The sequence below is a fragment of the Hippocampus bargibanti genome, linkage group LG04, assembly GCF_051943395.1.
Source record: "Hippocampus bargibanti isolate YZ-2025 linkage group LG04, ASM5194339v1, whole genome shotgun sequence".
Lineage (NCBI taxonomy): Eukaryota > Metazoa > Chordata > Actinopteri > Syngnathiformes > Syngnathidae > Hippocampus > Hippocampus bargibanti.
Window position 1 is genome coordinate 23,686,333 of NC_142737.1, and position 19,721 is coordinate 23,706,053.

The window sequence follows — 19,721 nt, forward strand, 5'->3', positions numbered from 1 at the left end:
CTGGGCCTTGGAAGAGGGGCCCCTTATGGCTTCTGACTAACTGTAATGCCCCATTCAACAGAACTTTGGGTCAAACCTCCATGGGTGTTGGATTTGTGTTGCAACAGTGTGATTATAAGGCTGTTTGCTTTGGGAAGCAAAGAGGAATCATGGAAGTCAGAAGCAGGGCCTTATATGCTGAATGGGTCTCTCTCTTCCTCGCTTGCTTACTACCTTTTATGTGTGGTTGCGTCGGTTTTTCATGAAAATATGTGATAGAGTAAGAATTACCCTTGTATGGAACTATTTGGTGAACCATCTCCAAATGCACTGGAGGAGTACATTGGATATCGCAAGCCAGGGCCTCTCATCCAACATTGTGACCTCTAACCTTACAAATGTTCTTCTTGAGTAGTTGATTAGGCACCTTAAATTTTAGAAAACGGAAAGCAATTGTAGCTACAAGAGTGTGCTGATGCCATATTTTGCTTCATTTATACCAGATTTTATTGCCAGGTATTCAATAAAACTCATATGATTTTGCAAAAGCACTTAAACTTTCAAATCCCACATGGTGCAAATGTTGACCCCACAGCAAGTGCTGAAAAGCCAAAGGTTACTTATCAGCTGTACCGCTTCGCTTGCTGGCAGGTTGGCCTATTGCTGACCCAATTTTGGCAGCAGGTGCCACTCAAGTCTCAGAAGCAGCGTGTTGTTTTTTGGGACAGAATAAGCCACATGGGTTTCGGTATTTTATGGTGCTCAAAACCAACCCTTTAGTGATACACTCTCAACACGTACCCTCACAATAACGTAAGAGCTGGCAGCAAAAGACCGAATAGAGGCTTTGACAAGAGTTTACTCTGATTTGATTACTCTGTAAACTCTTGTCAAAGCCTGCCATCAAACCTTGTAAACTTTACAGGGTTTGATGTGGTGTGGCATCTCTGTTTCACAGAGTCATGAAATGAGTCACACACTCTGGGGTTTAATTTGGATCCCTCTAATGCTTTCAGTTGTTGTTTTGTCTTCTGCTGTCTGAAATATTTCAGGCATATTTGTTTTGTCTTGTTTTTGTTTTGGCACCGCTTTGCATAGTTTGAGATTTGTCAGAAACATCTTACATATGTCTGTTTTTTTTTGTTTTGTTTTTTGTTTTCAGTGTGAAGTTCCATCTCACACAGAAATGTGCTTTTATCTCACACAGAAATGTGTTTTTCTGTTTCATTCTGCCCTCTGCACCTTAAACATCTCTCTCTCTCTCTCTCTCTGTCTCTCTCTCACACACACACACACACAAACGCGCACACGCAGAAACACACAGGCACACGCAGACAGACACACGCGCACACACGCACGCACACACACACACACACACACACACACACACACACACACACACACACACACACACACACACACACACACACACACACACAGACCTCTGCATATCAATATGGCTGCACACTAATCAATTCTTCATTTACCATCGCACCTGGACCAGGACAGTGAAATGCCGCGCCCTTGAAAATGATCAAACTGATTTGAATTGGTCAGTGCATTACAAAATTTAAATTCGGGTCTTATTTACCCGAGAGGATCATCCTCCTCGTCCTCACATCTCTGTGCTCGCTTAATTTTGTGAGGATAAAGCAGTTACACAAAGCAGTTCTAAAAATGAATATATATAGAGTGATACCCCGGCTTACGAACTTAATTGGTTCCCAGAAAGTGTATGTGAGGCAAAAAGTTTGTCTGACAAACATTTATTTCCCATAAGAAACCATGAATAAGAATAAGAATAAGAATAAGAATAAGAATAAGAATAAGAATAAGAATAAGAATAAGAATAAGAATAATACATTTAATTTCAAGCGCCTTTCAGAACACCCAAGGACGCTATGAAACTATAAGTAAAATGATAAATAATAAAGTAGCTGATTGAACTAGACCATGAATGCAATTTTAAACAGATGGGTTTTGAGGTGAGATTTGAAAGTAGGTAGGGAGTCAATATTACGGATTTTGGGTGGAGTGAATTCCATAGTTTGGGAGTAGAGCGGCTGAAAGCTCTGCATCCCATCGTGGTGAGACGGGCAGAGGGCGCGTAGAGGTGAAGGGAGGATGAGGATCTGAGGAACCGAGAGGGAACGGAGATTTGAAGCAGGTCAGACAGATAGGGAGGGGCAAGGTTATGAATGGCTTTGAATGTAAACAGAAGTATTTTTAATTTGTTCCAATGTTTAACAGGGATCCAGTGGAGCTGCCAGGATTTAATTTCTGAGAGGTAAAGTGAAAGGGATGAAGGTGGACGAGAGGCATCGGGTTTGCTGGAGAGGTAGATTTGGGTGTCATCCGCGAAGCAGTGAAAGTGAATGCCAAAATTGCGGAAAATATTGCCAAGAGGAAGAAGCTAGGTAATAAAGAGAAGGGACCCCAGGAGAGACCCTTGGTCTGTCCCATTAAAAATGAGAATAATCCATTCCCAGGTCCTCTTTGTCACAGTTCGCGAGGTTGTGATGGTTGTGGATCCCAAATAAGCAGGCACAAAGGAGCAGCAGGTTGTTGGTCGCCTACCAGATCGTGAACATAATTTTCTACTAAATAAGCCTTAAAGGACAACTCCGGACAAGTTGTGTCCATAATTTATAAAATGGCTTCAAATGACTTCTACTGAGCGTATTTTACAAAGATTCCACCGCATATAGCTATATTTTACGTTTTGTTTTGTATATTTTAAGTCTTGTTTTTGAGTTGGTGACGAGTCCTCACCCTACGTCACTGAAGGAACGCCCCTCAGCGAGAAAGGACATACCTTGCATCACCTCAATGCATTTTGTAATACTTTGCTTGGTCTGAAAACTTCGTGTTGATCCGTGTTGATGGTGAAATTAGAAGGAAAACACAAAAATAATGTGATAGTGAATCCTTGTGTGTTGCACCGAACAACTATTTGATATTCGCTGACAAAAATTGTAAGGAATTAATCAGCCCGTTTCTACTGAGCTTTCCACGGAGCTTTGTCGCCCTCTTCTGCCTCTTTACAGTGCTATATTTCCCCCCCTCAGATGACACACATTCGGTACTACATGTGCCCCCTCAAAATCACACGGAATAAATTATTTAATCGATTGCAAACATGTATGGTTTCCTCTTCAGAACTATTTGAATCATATTCGTAACTGGATGAGTAACAAGAAAGCATCTTCTACGAATCAAAACAATGGCTTCAGATTCGTAGAGAGAGGCAAGACGTCTTAACTGGCCACTTCCGGTTTCAAATTGAAGTACTTTTTACACATTTTAAGTCATTTTTATTTGTGTATTGCATTTGACTAAAAATATCATGCGTGTTTTGGGTATTTTAGATGCTATAAAACATTTTTCTGATGTCAGTTCGGAAACAAAAAAGTGACGTCGGTTGTCCTTTAAAACTACACAAAATATACCTTATTTTATTTAGAATAAATGAGCTATTGTATTGTAATGAAAGAAATTAACTGTACTATATAATAAAGTCGTTTTATTTACCTTTGTGATGGTAGTTGAATTTGTTGAGTCTCCCCAATGTACTGCTCTTTACAATTTTCATTCTTACAATGTATTTATCGGTTTGAAATAAGTAGGAAGTTTCTGATAAATTACAAAGAGTGCTTTGGCAACACAAAATTCCTTCTTATTTCAAACCGATAAACACGTTAAGGCAAAAATTAGTGCATCCAAAAGATAGGCTACCAAATGAAAAACAAAGTAATGTAGTTTATTCAATACATTGTAAGAATGAAAATTGTAAAGAGCAGTACATTGGGGAGACTCAACAAATTCTCAAAAAAAGACTTTATCAACATCGCAGGGATAATACAAGTGGGCCTCAATCGGCAGTACATTTGCACCTAAAAGCTAGAAACCACTCGTTTGACGACAATGAGGTTAAAATCTTAGCAAAAGAACATAGATGGTTTGAAAGGGGGGTAAAAGAAGCGATTCTCATAAAACAACTAAATCCTTAATTAAACCGGTCTGGTGGGGTGAGGTTCAATTTGAATCGTTCATACAATAGCCTGCTTAAGCAACACAAGTTAGGCAACATTCGTAATGCTGATGAGGTGATACCGGTGGGAGTGGGGCAAATAGGCCAGTCGTTAGTCAGGAATGTAGGGACAATCGGTGGGGCCACAGGGAGTGGTCCTCTGCTCCCCCCCAACCTGAGAGTAGGGACCTATCATAGCTGTGTCCGGCACCGCCATGTCTGGACATTAGGGATATATAAATAGGGCCGATACGACCAGTCAGACTTTAGTCCGCTGACGAAGCCTCTTGGATAGGAGGCGAAACGTCCGAAACCTTCAAAAAGTACAGATGACGGCTGAAGAAACCTTCTCATCGATGGACCACTCCTGTACGACTGAGAGCTTACACAGAAATAACTCGTATATTTAGCTAATTTAGACCTTGGAGAATGGGAATAATATCAGTTTCCATATGTACAAAGAAAAAGGTAAATTTTGAAGAGGTCTCCGCTGGTCATAGATAAAGGGCAAAGGAAAGCCATTGTCGTGGATGTAGCGGTCCCGAGTGATGGAAACATCAGAAAGAAGGACCATGAGAAAATCGAGAAATACCAAGGGCTCAGAGCGGAGCTGGAGAGAGCCTGGAAGGTAAAGGTGACAGTCGTGCCCGTGGTGGTCGGTGCACTCGGCGCAGTGACCCCCAAACTCGAGGAGTGGCTGCAACAGATCCCGGGAACAACATCGGATATCTCGGTCCAGAAAAGCGGAGTGCTGGGAACAGCACAGATACTGCGTAGAACCCTCAAGCTTCCTGGCCTCGGGTAGAGGACCCGAGCTAAAATGGGGGACAGACACCACCCATGGGGGGGTGAGACGAGGAATTTCTATACACATATATGGCTTTGGATTGATGCTCCCTCTTTGTAGTTGGTGGGTGATTTTGAGTTAAATTATGAGCTATTTAAAAAATAGCAATGAAAAACAAACAAATAAATATTTTAGTAACCGCAGCATTATTGTCTTTCAAAGTCTATCACTAGGCACTTAAAATGGCTGCTCTGCATTGACTAACACCTCTGTGTGAGTCAAGGTGTTTGTCCAGCTCCACTCTCCCTCTTGGCACTAAATTGCAGTGGCTGCTTATGTCAAAACAAGGAGGTGTAGTTAATGGTGAGGACCTGTCAGCTTCCAATTGTTGCTTTGCTTTCAGACTATGAAGTGAAAATGGAGATGTAGGAAGAGGAAAAGAAAAACATGTGGGCTCTTTCAGCCCACTGTCATGCCACTTAAGATTTGTTGACGGATTTTCACACAGCCATTTCCCCTTTCATTGATAAGTAATCAGTGCAGCACTGAAAGATAATGTACGATCCATTTAGTGGCATGTGGGCTTTATACCTGTTGATACATGAAGAACAGCTAAAAAGCAACACTTGTGTTTACTTAGCTGATCACTCATACTCTCCATCATTGCTTGGACATGTAGGCAAACACTTGCTTTTCTCTACTCCTTTCTTTCTCCTTCATCCTGTCTTGCCCACACTTTTTTTTCTTGCATTCTTCGTGGATTGTGAGCCAGCTGGTGGACTAATAGTGGGTGCTTTCCTGTGGAGGACCGAAGTGATCCAGCTAAGGTGTTATGAAAGCTTAAGTAAAGCTGACATGCTGCTTAAGAACTACAGCCTACACAAAGCGGAGTAAGAGCCTGTGGAGAGATTCAGAAAAAGTCCTTTAATGAATGGGAATCACGGGTAGGCTGCAACTGTCCTCCCACCGGTGTCTCACGGTATGAGAGGAAATAGTTAAGTCTTTTATTAAAAGTGGCACTCACTGTCTCCAGTCACCTTTATAATTGCCCATTTGTGTAATCAATTGAGACAGCTGTCGCCGTGGCGTTCAAGTCCATTGGGCAGGCATGTCCTGGTAATTAATGAAATAATAAGACCGTGTTGGTTGCTCGTCTATGTGTGCCCTGCAATTTGTTGGCAACTTGTTCAGGGTGTATCCACCACGCCCCGTGGCCCCCGTGACAATAAATGGATTAGAAAATGGAGGGGTGGATGGATTGATGGATGGGTGGATGGATGGATGGATGGATGGATGGATGGATGATGGATGGGTGGATGGATGGATGGATGGATGGATGGATGGATGGATGGATGGATGGATGGATGGATGGGGAAAACCAGTGTTTACAGCATTGAACAAATAACTCCTGAAAACTCCCCTTCCTTTCAAACTCAATTCATCTCCAAATTTCCACTGGCCACTGGCAGTCTCCCCACAGTGGCCTCTAGGTAAGGGGAGTCATAAGGGTCATTGACAGTCAATAGGGTCAGATTCCAAGCTGGCAGGGTGGGCCGTGTTGAAGAATCATTAGACTTGACTTTTCTGTTAAAAGTTCCAGGATGTCCCCTCTATTATTTCGAAGATCTTAGTGCCAATGACCTTAGACGACCTGCCGATTTTCAGAGGAAACTAGGACTGAAGGTGATATCGCTAGGAACACATTAGCTTTGCGAGAAGCTGTCCATTTGTTTTTCCATCCATCCATCCATTTTTCCAGACCGCTTTATCCACATTAGGGTCGCGGGAGGTGCTGTAGCCTATCCCAGCCGTTTTCGGGCACTAGGCGGCGACACCCTGAATTGGTTGCCAGCCAATACAGGGCACATAGATAAAGACAACCATCCGCACTCACACTCACACTTTGGAACAATTTGGAGTGTTCAATCAGCCTGCCATGCATGTTTTTAGAACGTGGGAGGAAACCGGAGGACACAGAGGAAACCCTCACAGGCCTGAGGAGAACATGCAAACTCCACATAGGGAGGCCGGAGTAGGATTCAAACTTACGACCTCCTAACCGCTCGACTACCGCCCCCGCTTTGTTTTTTTTTTTTTTTTTTTTTTGGTTTTTGCTTAGTTTTTTTGGAGGTGTGCGGGGAGTTGGTTGTGTCCTAAAGATGAGAGGGCAAGTCTAAGGAGTGTGAAGGTTTATGGCCTGTCTCCGAGACTTCATAGCACGGGTTGATGAAGGTTTAACTTTGCTTTTAAATCCACTGGACTGTGTGTGATATCAAAAGATTCAGACAGTTAAAATATACACCCTTCTTAATGTCTGTCTCCCTCCCTTGAGTGAAATGTGTTGCCTGCCTTTCTCCCCCCTCCCACATAGCCACCATGAAAGATGGATGATATCACGATTTTTAGTTTAATATAGCGATCTGATATCAGCCTAAAAAGTGGATTCAGGCCAGCTTGGGCTACCATGTCTTTAAAATGAACATTGCAATGAACAATCAAAAAAAAATGAACAATCCTTTGTCCTAATTACGTAATTTGCAGGAAAAGAAAGACAAAAACATTTGCTTGGCACAACTTGTTATCAGCTTCAGGAGTCCTTTCAGAATATTTAATAGTATTAATGAAAGCCTTTGCACAAATAGGTAATGCTATTAATATTAGCAACATGGGTAATCAACATTGATCACCTCCTATGTATGTGTTATGGAACTTATGCAAAATAATTGTGTTGAAATCAGCCGTGTCTTTTAGCAGAAGTGTTGATTACGAAGTTTGCTGCCTTCTTATCGTAGCTGAGTTCAATGCCATTTGTTTGCCAAGAAAGAAGTACAGACCAAATCATTGAGTGCTCATCCATTAAACAGCAACAAAATATCCTGCCAACCAGAGCCAGCGGGGTAGAGATCAAGGCTGAGTGAGTTCTCACATACTATTCAGCAACATATTTTAGCTGATTTCCCAATCTATTTAAATATCTGTTCGCTCGTGGCCTCGTTTCATCATTGCTGCCATGAATGAAGTCAAGCACTATGTTTGCCTACTAAATGAGAACGCCGATGGCCTTAAAGGACAACCGAGGCCCTCGGACAAGTTGTGTTCATAATTTGTAAAACTGCTTCAAATGACTTCTACTGAGTGTATTTTACAAAGATTCCAACGCATATAGCTATATTTTTCGTTTTAAGACTCGCGCTGAATATTCCGGAAGTCTTGTTTTTGAGTTGGCGATGAGTCCTGACGTCACGTCACGGAAGGAACACCCCTGACCGAGAAAGGACACACTGTAGCAGTCCTTTCATCACGTCAATGCATTTTGCGGTACTTTGTTTTGTCTGAAAACTTCGTGTTGATCCGTGTTGATGGCGAAATTACAAGGAAAACACAAAAATAATGTGATGGTGAATCCTTGTGTGTTGTACCGAACAACTATTTGATATTCGCTGAGAAAAAATCAGTCCATTTCCACGGAGCTTTGTCGCCATCTTCTGCCTTTTTTGGGTGCTACATTTCTCTCCAGCTGCCTCAAAATGATACAGAATAAATTATTTAATCGATTGCAAACATGTATGCTTTCCTCTGCAGAACTATTTGAATCATATTCATCACAGGATGAGGAACAAGAACGCATCTTCTCCGAATCTGAAGCCATTGTTTTGATTCTCGAGCAAGGGGCGGGACCTTCTGAAACTGGTCACTTCCGGTTTCAATTTGAAGTAGTTTTTAGACACTTCCACTCATTTTTATTGGTGTTTTGCATTTGACTAAAAATATCAGCCTGCGTGTTTTGGATATTTTAGATGCTATAAACGTTTTTCTAATGTCAGTTAGGAAACAAAAAAGTGGTGTCGGTTGTCCGTTAAGCCTCTCAGCACTGTGTTCTCACACTCCCTTTCAAAAGAAATAATTTCCATAAGGCTGCATCTGATCGGGGTTGGAGGGGCATTTGCATCTACCTGTAGTCTGTTTACCTGTCTTTTGTATGAAATGGCAAAGTGTCAATAGTAGGCAAGTAATTTCCTGAACACACATATTTGCATGCTCAGCTCTGTTTGCCAAAGTTTTATTTTGAAGGTATCAAATTATTCTCCAAAAATGAAGGCTTCATTTGTGACGTCATTGGGTCTAAATGTTATGAGCCAGGTGTATGTCTGAAATTAATTCAAAATTATTGCAAAAGCAATGGATTTCAAAGGCAACCCCTGTGGTATTAAAACAAAAAAAAAACGGAAAACCTCTATATTAATATTTTCTTCATATTGGCTACCAGCCTGTCATAATCTAACTCAGCTGATCCTTGTTGAAAATACGCTTCGCAAAGACAACGTTGGACTGGATTTGTGCAAGCTCGCCGTGTGTACCACGGAGATAAGACGGGGTCACAAGTGAAGGCCTTGGAAGGCTAGAATGGCTTTGTAGTAACACTGGGTTCATCTCTTCCGCTGGACACATTAGTCATTTCTCAGGAAGCTCAATAGCTTAATGTCCATGTGCTTCTTTAGTTTGCCCACGTAATCTACCCACCCCTGCATTTCCTTATGCTATATCTATTAAAAAGGAGGGGTGGAGCGTGCACATGCAAAGACCCAATTCCCAAGCGCACAGCCTTGACAAAAACAATGAAAGAGATCAATAATGGGATTAGATGTCATCTGGTGAGCAGGCTTGCGATTTACCCAAGGGACTTTTGCTACTCCCCTCAGTGCGCGAACCCAACTCACAGAAGGTGACTTGTGGCGGGGAGGGATCTTACGCACATCTACCAGCTGTTCACGTTAACAGAAAGCGTTTGAAGCACACATTCAGCATTTGAATCATACAACTGTATTGTGCTTGAGGTTTTTTTTACTCAGGATGTGATCACAGGGAAAGCATATTTTATGTACACAACAGTGTTAAATGTTGGCCCAAAGAGAAATGTAGCAAGTACAAATTTAGAGTTGGTTTCATAGTGAGGAGTTAATCAGAATATGTAACAATTATTGTCTTACAAAATTCTACTGAAATGGGAAGGTTTCAGAGATCTTATCTTGTCCATATTTTAAAAGCTTCCTGCTATTACAGTAGTTGGATATTTCTTTTTTTAACCCAATTAAATATTGCTGTCCAAACAAATAATGTCTCGTCACTTCTCTCAGGACAACACATCATTCCGTTTTTTTTCTCCTGAGAAAAAAACATTGCAATGAAGCCCATATCTTCGGCCTTTTCATGTTTATACACTGTTTAGATGTGTTTACACCTGTATGGGCATAATGTTCCAATTGCAACCCTTTTTTCCTGTTTTTTTTCTGTGTGTACTCCATTGTGTGTGAGTATGTTCATTTGCAGAGTGCTTTTCACAAGGGCTGTTTTTCACTGTTGATACATCCTTGCCTCGGTTAGAGCCCCTTATAATCACCATTAGGATGTTCCATCTCCTGCCGTGGCTTCCCAATATTAGTATTATAGATGGCTCTCTCTTTTTCTGTGGGGACTTGTTCTCCGTTGCTTGCTTAGCATTGGGGCTGGAGGAACCAGTGGTGGGCCGTCAGAGCCAGCAAGGCCTTCTCTGCTGGCCTAACATAATCAGACATCATTATCATAATTATAATAAAAGTCAATTTCATTAAAAAGTATTTTTTCTAAATATATATATATTTATTCTACATACTGTTTTCTTGATGTTATATTATATCCATTTGGTTATGCTCCTTTCAGTGTTGTAGTTTTAGGTCAGAGTTTTTAATCCAATCAGAATTCAGATAGCTTGTGTCGCCAGGCTGTATGAAATCTGACCGACGCCTTCAGAATCAACAGTGAGGGCGTCTGTGCGCTGTACATGAACGGGCACATGCAGTTGATATATAGTTGCGATAGCCAATCAGATCACGAGTTGGCACAGTAAGGCCAGCTAGAGGGCCTCGCGTTGAACATGACATGTACGCGTCCTGTGATTGGATACTCACTTTACCTCAGCCCTCAGCGGAGGCAGCGCTATGCAAATCAACCAAGCTGCAACAGATCAGACCCGGAAACATTAGCAGAAAAAACAAGTATATGTACTCGCTTCTTTAACCCACAATGGCTGAAGGAGAGGACAACTCGCTGTCACATGTAGGCCTATTCTCAAGAACAAATGAAAAAGATTTGTTTACTTTTATTTTCAACAAATAGTTCGTTTTGTGAACGTCTTGTTGTTTTTCTTATACTAAACTGACATTTTGTAATTTAGCGTAAAATCTTGTTAAAGATTGCATATTCTTGGTGGACTTAATAAAACTTTGTGGACAAATGATTTTAAATTTCCTTTTATTTTTAAGTGTTTGCAGTATCACGTATAGTGACAAGTTTTAATTGCTGATGCAGATTTATTGATGTGTAATTGCTCCGGAAAATAGCCTGTGTTGTAGACGATTAAGGTGATGCCACGCACAGTACTGCGTGTGTGTGCTTTTGTAAATGATATCTCCAGCCATTGTGTCATAAATTATGGTATTACGAGGGATATTTGTTCAAGTCGGACTAAGCAGGACTTCACTGAAGGCCTAGGTGTGAAATGCACGGACCGCCACTGGGAGGAACACATTGCAAATGGCAACATTCCAACGAAGACATTTTGACACCGGTTATTTGCTTTTTATGCCTGTTATGTGCAATATAATGTCTCTTTTCACACAATAGTTATGTATTTATTCATTTTTTGTTTATTTATTTATTTTCTTTTACAGCTTGATTTTATTTCAAACAACATACACTAAGGAAAGGTGTGGAAAAAAAGCCTGGATCAATAATTTTATATTTAGACCGGTCCTAGCTAGTTCTCCATTATTGTACACAGTAAGGAGCAGAACAAAAAAAAAACAATACAATAATTCCTAGTTGGGTTTAGTGTCATGCCTGCTTCATACTTATTTTTATTGTTGTTACCAGTAAGACTGGCAAATGCATTTCATTAAAATTCATAAAAGTTTTGTGATGCAATTGAAGTAAAAGGTTATACATGGCATGTTGTGATCATTCCCATGCTTGAACTGTGGATAATTGCAGCGCTAAAATTATAGCAATTTAAGAAAGACAATTTGCTGGCACGCTGATTGCAAAAGTGTGCTGATTCTTAAAGGGGCCAATATTCAGAAGAGAAGACACATTGAAGTAGTTCTCAGATTGGCATTTTCAAAATCTTCTGGAAGATCGTGTAGGTGCACAAGAATGAACATCGACAGCAAGGCCAAGATTACAGGCCACAATGTCTCTTCGCATCACAATTGAAACATAATTATTTTGCCAGATTGTGTGCTCAGCAAAGCCTTGAAGTGGGACCGACATTTAACTTTAATTAGCTGTCATGTATTCATACTGACTGGGTCACAAGGAGAAACTGGATCATCTGATTATAGTCAAGCATGAAAATGACCTGATTAAACACTTGACAGAACCAAAGACGAGGAAAATCATGAGAAATGTGGCTTAGGTAACAGTTGGCCTTCAGCAAAATTAGTGATGTGTTTTTGCTGTCATTGATGTAGTTCTCTGCATATGTAACCGGCCTCAGGCCTAGGGGGTACCTGAGTCAGAGGGCAGATTAAAGTCTGGGTAGGCTAAAATAGGTGAACCAGTCAATACATCTACCAGGCGGGAGACCACAGCACTGTGTTCGGGGCCCCACTGAACAGGGTTACCAGAGGGAAGCTGGCCTAACTTGGTGACTTTCCTTTGGCGTGCAGCGGTGTTGTGAACTGGCCTCTGGTCAGGCTGAGTGGCCCCCTCTACCAGTTTAAACAGCGGCCGTGCAATCCTGGCAAAGTCCTGTACGAAGGATCTATAGTAGCCCAAGAACCCCAATAGCGCTCTGACTTCCCCTACATTGCGTGGTTCTCTCTCTTTTAACTGCAAAACGGCTTCCAGGTCTTTAGGGTCTATGCGGACACCATCACTTGACACAAGACGACTCAAGTACCTCACTTGTCGTCTGAACAGTTCACATTTATTCGGACGTAGCTTTATGCCATGCTCCCGCAACCGGTTAAGCACTTTCCTCAGGTCCTCTACGTGTTCCTGAAATGATTTTGAAAAGCAGAGCACGTCATCCAGATAAGGAGAGCAGCATTCGTCCCTCAGGCCATCAAGAACGTCCTCCATACATCTTTGAAAGGCTGCTGGCGCATTAGTTAGGCCAAATGGGAGGCGGAGCCACTCGTACAGCCCCCAAGGGGTGCTGAAAGCCGTTAGATGCCTGGAACTGTCATCAACAAAGCCCTGGTGGTAAGCGCTGCCTTGGTCAAGTATTGAGAACCGAGAGTAGCCCCCCAGGTTATCTAGCAGATCTTGAATGCGTGGGAGTGGATGACGATCAGGGACAGTTTTGCGATTTAGCTCCCTAAAGTCAACGCACAGGCGCAAGCTTTTATCTTTTTTTCTAACACAGACGACAGGAGATGAGTATGCTGAAGTGGATTTTCTTATCCAACCATGGTGAAGTAGGTTTTGCACATAGTCTTTCACCTCTTGATAAAGGGGTTTTGGAATGGCATTGTAACGCTTTTGCACCGGCGTGTTGTCAGTGAGTTGGATCTTGAGTTGCAGGTTTGGAATGCAACCTATATCAGCATCACCTCTTGCAAAGACATCTGACTCTTCATACAACATGTCTCTGGCAATCCCCTGTTCTTCCTCTTTAAGATGTGACAAGTCAACCGGAGGATGCTACTTGTCTGTGGTCAGAGCCGCGCAGCTTTGAACGGTGGGACTGTTTAGTGGCTTTGGATTGTCAGAGCACTCCTTAAAGGGCACGACCCCAGTAACTTCCTCAATTGAGCCGAGAACAGTTCTCTGTGGAAGATAAATGTCATGTTTACTAACATTCTGAATGGGAATTTTTACCATTTTTGTCGGCCCACTGGGTACATGTACTAACGAGGAGACCGGCTCTAGCCCCTCAGGGCAGCTGTTCCCTATACTGGGCTCAAATAGCATTGTTCCCCCCTTGGCCCATGCTCTTACTCTGCACTTCACCTCCCATACCTTGCCCGCAGGAATAATGAGTCCCTTCTTCCCAACACACACAGGGTACTGGAGGAATGTCTGATCAGGGCCCGATTTCTGAAGCACAGAAATCAAGGTCTCTACTGTGCGTTCACTGACACTCATGGCTTCTTTCAGTATGGCTCCAATGTCCACCTGTTCATTATTCTCTTTGATCATTTCTGCAATCACATTGCTTCCTAAGAGAGGACAATTCACACAACTCGTACTGATTAGTATGGGCACTTGTATGTCAGCATGTCCATGGCTTCCACTCCGTATCTGCAACCCCACATTTACCCATCCATCAAAGGGAACCGCTGTGCCATTCGCTGCAGATACCCCAAACGGTTGGTCCGGAAATAGGGATGAAAGTGGCTGAATGGTTACGTTGGGCAGTGCTTCCTCTACCCACGCCCTACTCACCACGGTCACTTGAGACCCTGAGTCAAGCAGCATTTGGAGTGGGACCCCATTGAGTGCACATGAGACCATACATCGCTTGCCAATTAGTTGTGCTACATGTTTTTTTGATGTTGACTGACACTGCGTCGTCAGACTTATGGATGTTACTGGTTCAACCAAGTTGCTTTGTAGTGGAGGCTTATCATTGGCATTGATCACTGGAAGCCTCACTCCAGTGACCTTTCCCCGTTTCCCAGTGCCTTTCTTCGCAGACAGCCCACAGCTCTATGTCCTTCCTGACCACAAATGAAACAGTGAGGGCAGCTCTTAATGTTCTTCCGCACACAGGCCTGACACCTGCCCCTAGTCTCATTCGTTGGTGTCTGGGGTCGCGTCGAGGATCGAGTCAGGGACAGACCTGGATCTACCTGAGGCGCCGATTTTGTAGGTTTAACAACTTGGGCAAGGTGTTTGGTCAGTGCGGTCACTTGTGCAGTCAGCTCGAGAATGGCAGCACGGTTAGCCTGTAATTCAGAGTCAACTTTGGTCTGGTTAATCTGGTCAGTTTGATTAGTTTGAGCAGCATGGACATTCACAGATCGATTTTTAGTCACAGTACTGAGGCGTTTCACCCTCTCAGCCTCTTCACTTGTGGACTTGGTAAGTTGTTCTAACAGGACATCATCACGAACCTGTAAATCGGTAAGGAATGGTTTGAGATCACATCTGACATGATAATTCTTCTCATTTAGCCCTTGATAGAGTGTGTGCAGAAATGTACCTTGGACAAGTTTTTGATCGTAACCAAAATCTGCACCTGGTTGTTGTGACTCAAACATAATTCTTTGCTTCAAACCCATCAGTCTATATAAAAATTGCTGTGGGGACTCACTGTCTCGCTGCTGAGCGGTACTGAGTTCGTTGAAGAGCTCAGAGCTGCTCTTATCTCTGATATGTGATCGTAAAATTGTTTTTAACTGTGACATTGTAAGACCCTCTGTATCACTTAGCATGTCTCGGAATGTTCCAGGTTTAGTTATCTTCGACACAGTGCGGATAACCTCAGACTCGCTAAACCCTTCTTGTAGTCCCTCATCCATTTGTCTACACAGGCTACGGTATGACAGTTCAGACCTGGTGTCAGAAATCTGACCACCATAAATTTTGAACTCCCTCCGTGGAAACAGAGCAGCAACATCTGTGTACTTCACCACCTGCTCCCCCATACCGGAGGATAAGCCGGCATGTTCAGGAGGAGCACCACCCGAACTGTTGGCGATGATGACGTTCCTGACCGGTGTGGGGATGTCTCTCGGTGGAAGAGGTGTGACCTCAACTCCTCCTCTCAGGTCAGCTCCTTCCCCAGTAGGTTCCTCCGGGACATCTAGGAGCTCGCTGATCATGTCATCGAGGTGAAGGAGTTGAGACATGCCTTCATCTTCTATGTGTCTTAATTTGTCACCTCTGATGTAGTCAATAATCACATCAACAGTTCTGGTTCACTAAGGCCCGCAAGGTCCTCAGTATCACTCTCATCCACTGCGCTGGCAACAGTTAGTAGCTGATTGACATTCAAAGCTAATAGTCTCTTTTGGATCTTGAAAATCAATACCCGTCGTGGAGTTGTGGGAGCCATCGTTAGCCCCTGAAGCCTCTACTCTCTGGAGAACGGACAGCACTACAGTCTTCCCTGAAGCTTTAGGCACAGGTTCTCTTCGTAGCAGCTCCCACTCTGCCCACGATCCCGGACGAGCCCCCAATTGTAACCGGCCTCAGGCCTAGGGGGTACCTGAGTCGGTTCAAACGCGTCACAGGCCGGTAGCACTGTGAACGACGAGGAAAGACGACACGAGACAACCGTGTTAATCAGATTCACACAACGGCATTTATGACCACTCATCAAAACATCAATTCAGCAATTTCAATATCAGAATACATTCATGTGTAGATCTATACATTCAACATCTATACATTGTATATATCCTCCACATTCGCACATGCTTATGCACGTCTGCCCGCTCGTGTGTGTTGTACTGGGAACTACAATTGACATCCAAAAATCCAAATTCATCAAAGCCACAAAATATTCATCAAAGCCACAAACAAGGTTTCATATCTAGCATCGCCCAATAAGTCCCCAATTACTTTAACATCTTGAGAATGTCTAACACTTATTATTTTGAATACCTGTGAACGACGAGGAAAGACGACACGAGACAACCGTGTTAATCAGCTTCACACAACGGCATTTATGACAACTGCGCATGCGTGAGCTGAGCCTACATCGCCTTCCTCTGTTCCATTCACAGGCGCGTAGCGCCCTCTCCTGACTTGGTAGTCTAATCGACTAACATACAATAACAGAGGTCGTTTCTAACCCCCTACACATACACCAAGTATCAAACAATCTCCTTCTTTCAGCATGAAATGTGACTGACTCTCACGAGGATACATGTTGATATCTGAGATGACCTGCACTGTTGACTGTGGATTAAATTAGCAAAATTACTGAAACACTCTTTTTATTAGTTCACCTCTATGCTTCTGTGGGTTTTCTGTTGTACACTTCACCAAAATGTGCATCTTGGGGTAATTATCTCATTCAGCCTGGCGTTTTTCTCAAATTGGGAGAGGGAGCGCAGATACTTTTGACCTTGAATTATTAAAGGTCTACCGAAAATGTAGTTCCCTAGCTATATCCGCATGGAACCTTCCAAAGAAAGCTTTTAAAGCTACCCCTCTTCTTTTATCACGAAGAAAAAAAATAAGTTGTTACATTTCACGATTCTTTAGTAAACATCAGTTAAACATTTCTGACTAATTTCTAAGAAAAAAATCTGAATGAAAACTTTTTTTTTGTGATGTATTCAAATGTCGTTATATTTCCTTCCAAATAACAACATAATCAACACAAAAAAAAGGTTACCGGTACTTCCATTCAAGTGTGTGTGTGCGTGCGTGCGTGCGTGCGTGTGTGTGTGTGTGCGTGTGCGTGTGCGTGTGCGTGCGTGCGTGCGTGCGTGCGTGTGTGTGTGTGTGTGTGTGTGTGTGTGTGTGTGTGTGTGTGTGGCGGCATTGAACGAGGGTTGCTCTGTTTGAGAGGGAGCTGCCGGTATTTGGTATTTCCCAATGATCACATGTGAAAAAAAAAAAAAAAAAAAAAAAAAAAAAAAACTGGACACTTGTAAATATGGGTTGTTGCAATATATCTAAATGCATTTCTTGATTCTGCACTATGTACAGTCTTGTTTATAGAACGGTTTTTGCACATCTACATTTGCACAGTATACAGTTGACATTTCTATTTTGTTATGCTTAGAATATCTTGTTTTCTATCCTTTCACTCCCACCCCAACCCCATCCCTCTTCAATTGCTGCTGTGGACTGCAAATTTCCCCATTGCGGGACGAATAAAGGTATTCTGATTCTGATTCTGATCTGATCAACACCACAAGCCACTCACTCACATTGTGTCCGACCATGGTCTGATCAAACCACTCCTCCGATACTGCCGTAGTGATTTTTCATCCCAAAAACATTCACACACCCTTGATACTAACTGAGGAGATTAGCATAAAAAACAAACAAATGAGTGATATATTTTGGTACTAAATGATTTAGTTTTTGAAAACAGATTTTTACATTTGGGCATTTAGGTACATTACATTAGTTGAAGACACTCATGTTTTCTTACTTCATCAATATTATCAATATCGTCAATATTATAGTGAATGGTTGGGCCAGTTCATCATGTACTGCGCCTCTTGCCCAGAGTCAAGATGGATTCCAGAACACCCATAATCCTTGCAGTATAAAAATGGGTCAATAGATAATGCCTCCAGCTGTTTGGGACAAATTGGGAAAGGTCTTTTTTTGTCCACAAACAATCTAAGTTGGACTTCATTGCACAATATAAATGTCCTCTGATTTCACAGACCTCTTCAGGCCATCTACTGCCATCCTTTAGCGGCTAAAGTTTAGCCCATAAGAAGTATATTATCAGTATACCTTTGATTGATCGACTTTATTCTCACGGTGGCTTTGTGTCTTTCCTCAGGTGTGTCAGCGAATGAGAGTCTTGAGTTGAAGAGTTGTTGCTCAACCAAAGTGTCCGGTCTTCAGCGCAACCGGCTACAACACAACATTGAGGTGTCATTTGCGCCCCCACTCCCCAGCCCTACTCCGGCCTCAGCGCCAACAGGCTCACCGGCCCCTGCTGCAGCTGCGGCACCCCCAGACCCTCAATCCCGCATCCTGAACCCATCTCCTCTCAGCGTCAAGCGGGAGCCACAAGGTCCACCCCCTGTCCCTTCCCCATCCCTGCTGAGGGGACCACCCCATTTCTATCCTCGACACCCTCACTCACGGCAGGATTCCTGCATCACTCTGGGTGTGCCCCAGCCCCACATCCGGCCAGTCATAAGACATCAAGTACACCACCCGTTCCAATATAGCCTCCACGACATCAGGTAGGTGTTAATGAGGTGCAAATGGCTAACAGAGTGTGTCAAAGATACAATACTCTTATCCTCCATTTTTGTTTCTTATCACTCAACAATGCCAACTCTTGTATTTGTTTTTTACCCCCCTCAGTATAAAACAACACTCGGTCACTGCAAAGCTATCTGGACTTACTCTGAGAGGCTTTCTGTGCATTGCAGTCAAGATTGTTCTCCTTGTCCTTTTAATCGATATGAGCAATGCACTACCAGAACGCTTGCCAAACTCCGTCTGGTGTCGTCTTGTGATGAGATACTGTAAAATCTCATGCATTACACAGCATTGACTTCTTTTTTTACACCAAAATTGATTGTCCGCCTACAACGTAAGATTTACAGTTTTTCATTGAACCATTTCCTTCTTTAAAATATCCACACAGTCTTCCCCCACCTCTCAAAACAATTTATTGGATTACCGTTGTTTTCTATTCATTATTATTATTTGCTTTGGAAATGTTATTGATTTCCTTTGAAGTGCATCATGTGAGTGATTTCAATGTAATGTTCGAGATTCTTCATTTGAATTGTAATCTTTTGTTCTGTTGACTTTATCTTCAGCCACCGGAGCAGTCCTGTTCTGCCTAAACATCATCTCACCACATCTCAACACCACCCACTTAGTGGGCTGCCATCCTCAGCCCCCACCTTGCCTTTGTCCATCACCAACCTCTCTACCTCGCAATATTCCTCCCTACGGAGCCCGGCACATCGCCATTCGGCCATGTTCGCAACCCCAGCAACACTGCCTCCACCACCAACCTTACCTACCAACAGTTTAGTGGTGCCTGGTCACCCTGCAGGTACCCCTTACCCAGGTAATACTGCAAGCATCTCAAAGCAGACAAAATCACCATTTATGTTTGGAACTTTAATTTCATTTAAACGTAACCAAACTACATCAAATATTGACAGCCGTGCTTGGATTATTGGTGGTTATTTTACTATTTGCTGTCATTAATTCCAATTCAGATTACTATATTGCATTTTACCTATATGGGCTATGAATCCATCCAACGTTTCT

General features: G+C 42.7%; 1 protein-coding gene across 13 annotated transcripts in view; it reads left to right on the forward strand.

Moving 5' to 3' along the window:
* fbrsl1 (fibrosin like 1) overlaps positions 1–19,721 on the forward strand; it is a 476,317-nt gene that overhangs the window by 440,539 nt on the left and 16,057 nt on the right. For all 13 annotated transcript variants that reach the window (XM_088994765.1, XM_088994768.1, XM_088994778.1 and 10 more), the window contains 2 exons: positions 18,259–18,670; positions 19,259–19,515. In XM_088994765.1, coding sequence (XP_088850891.1) covers positions 18,259–18,670; positions 19,259–19,515 — 669 coding nt within the window. The remainder of the gene's footprint in view (positions 1–18,258; positions 18,671–19,258; positions 19,516–19,721) is intronic.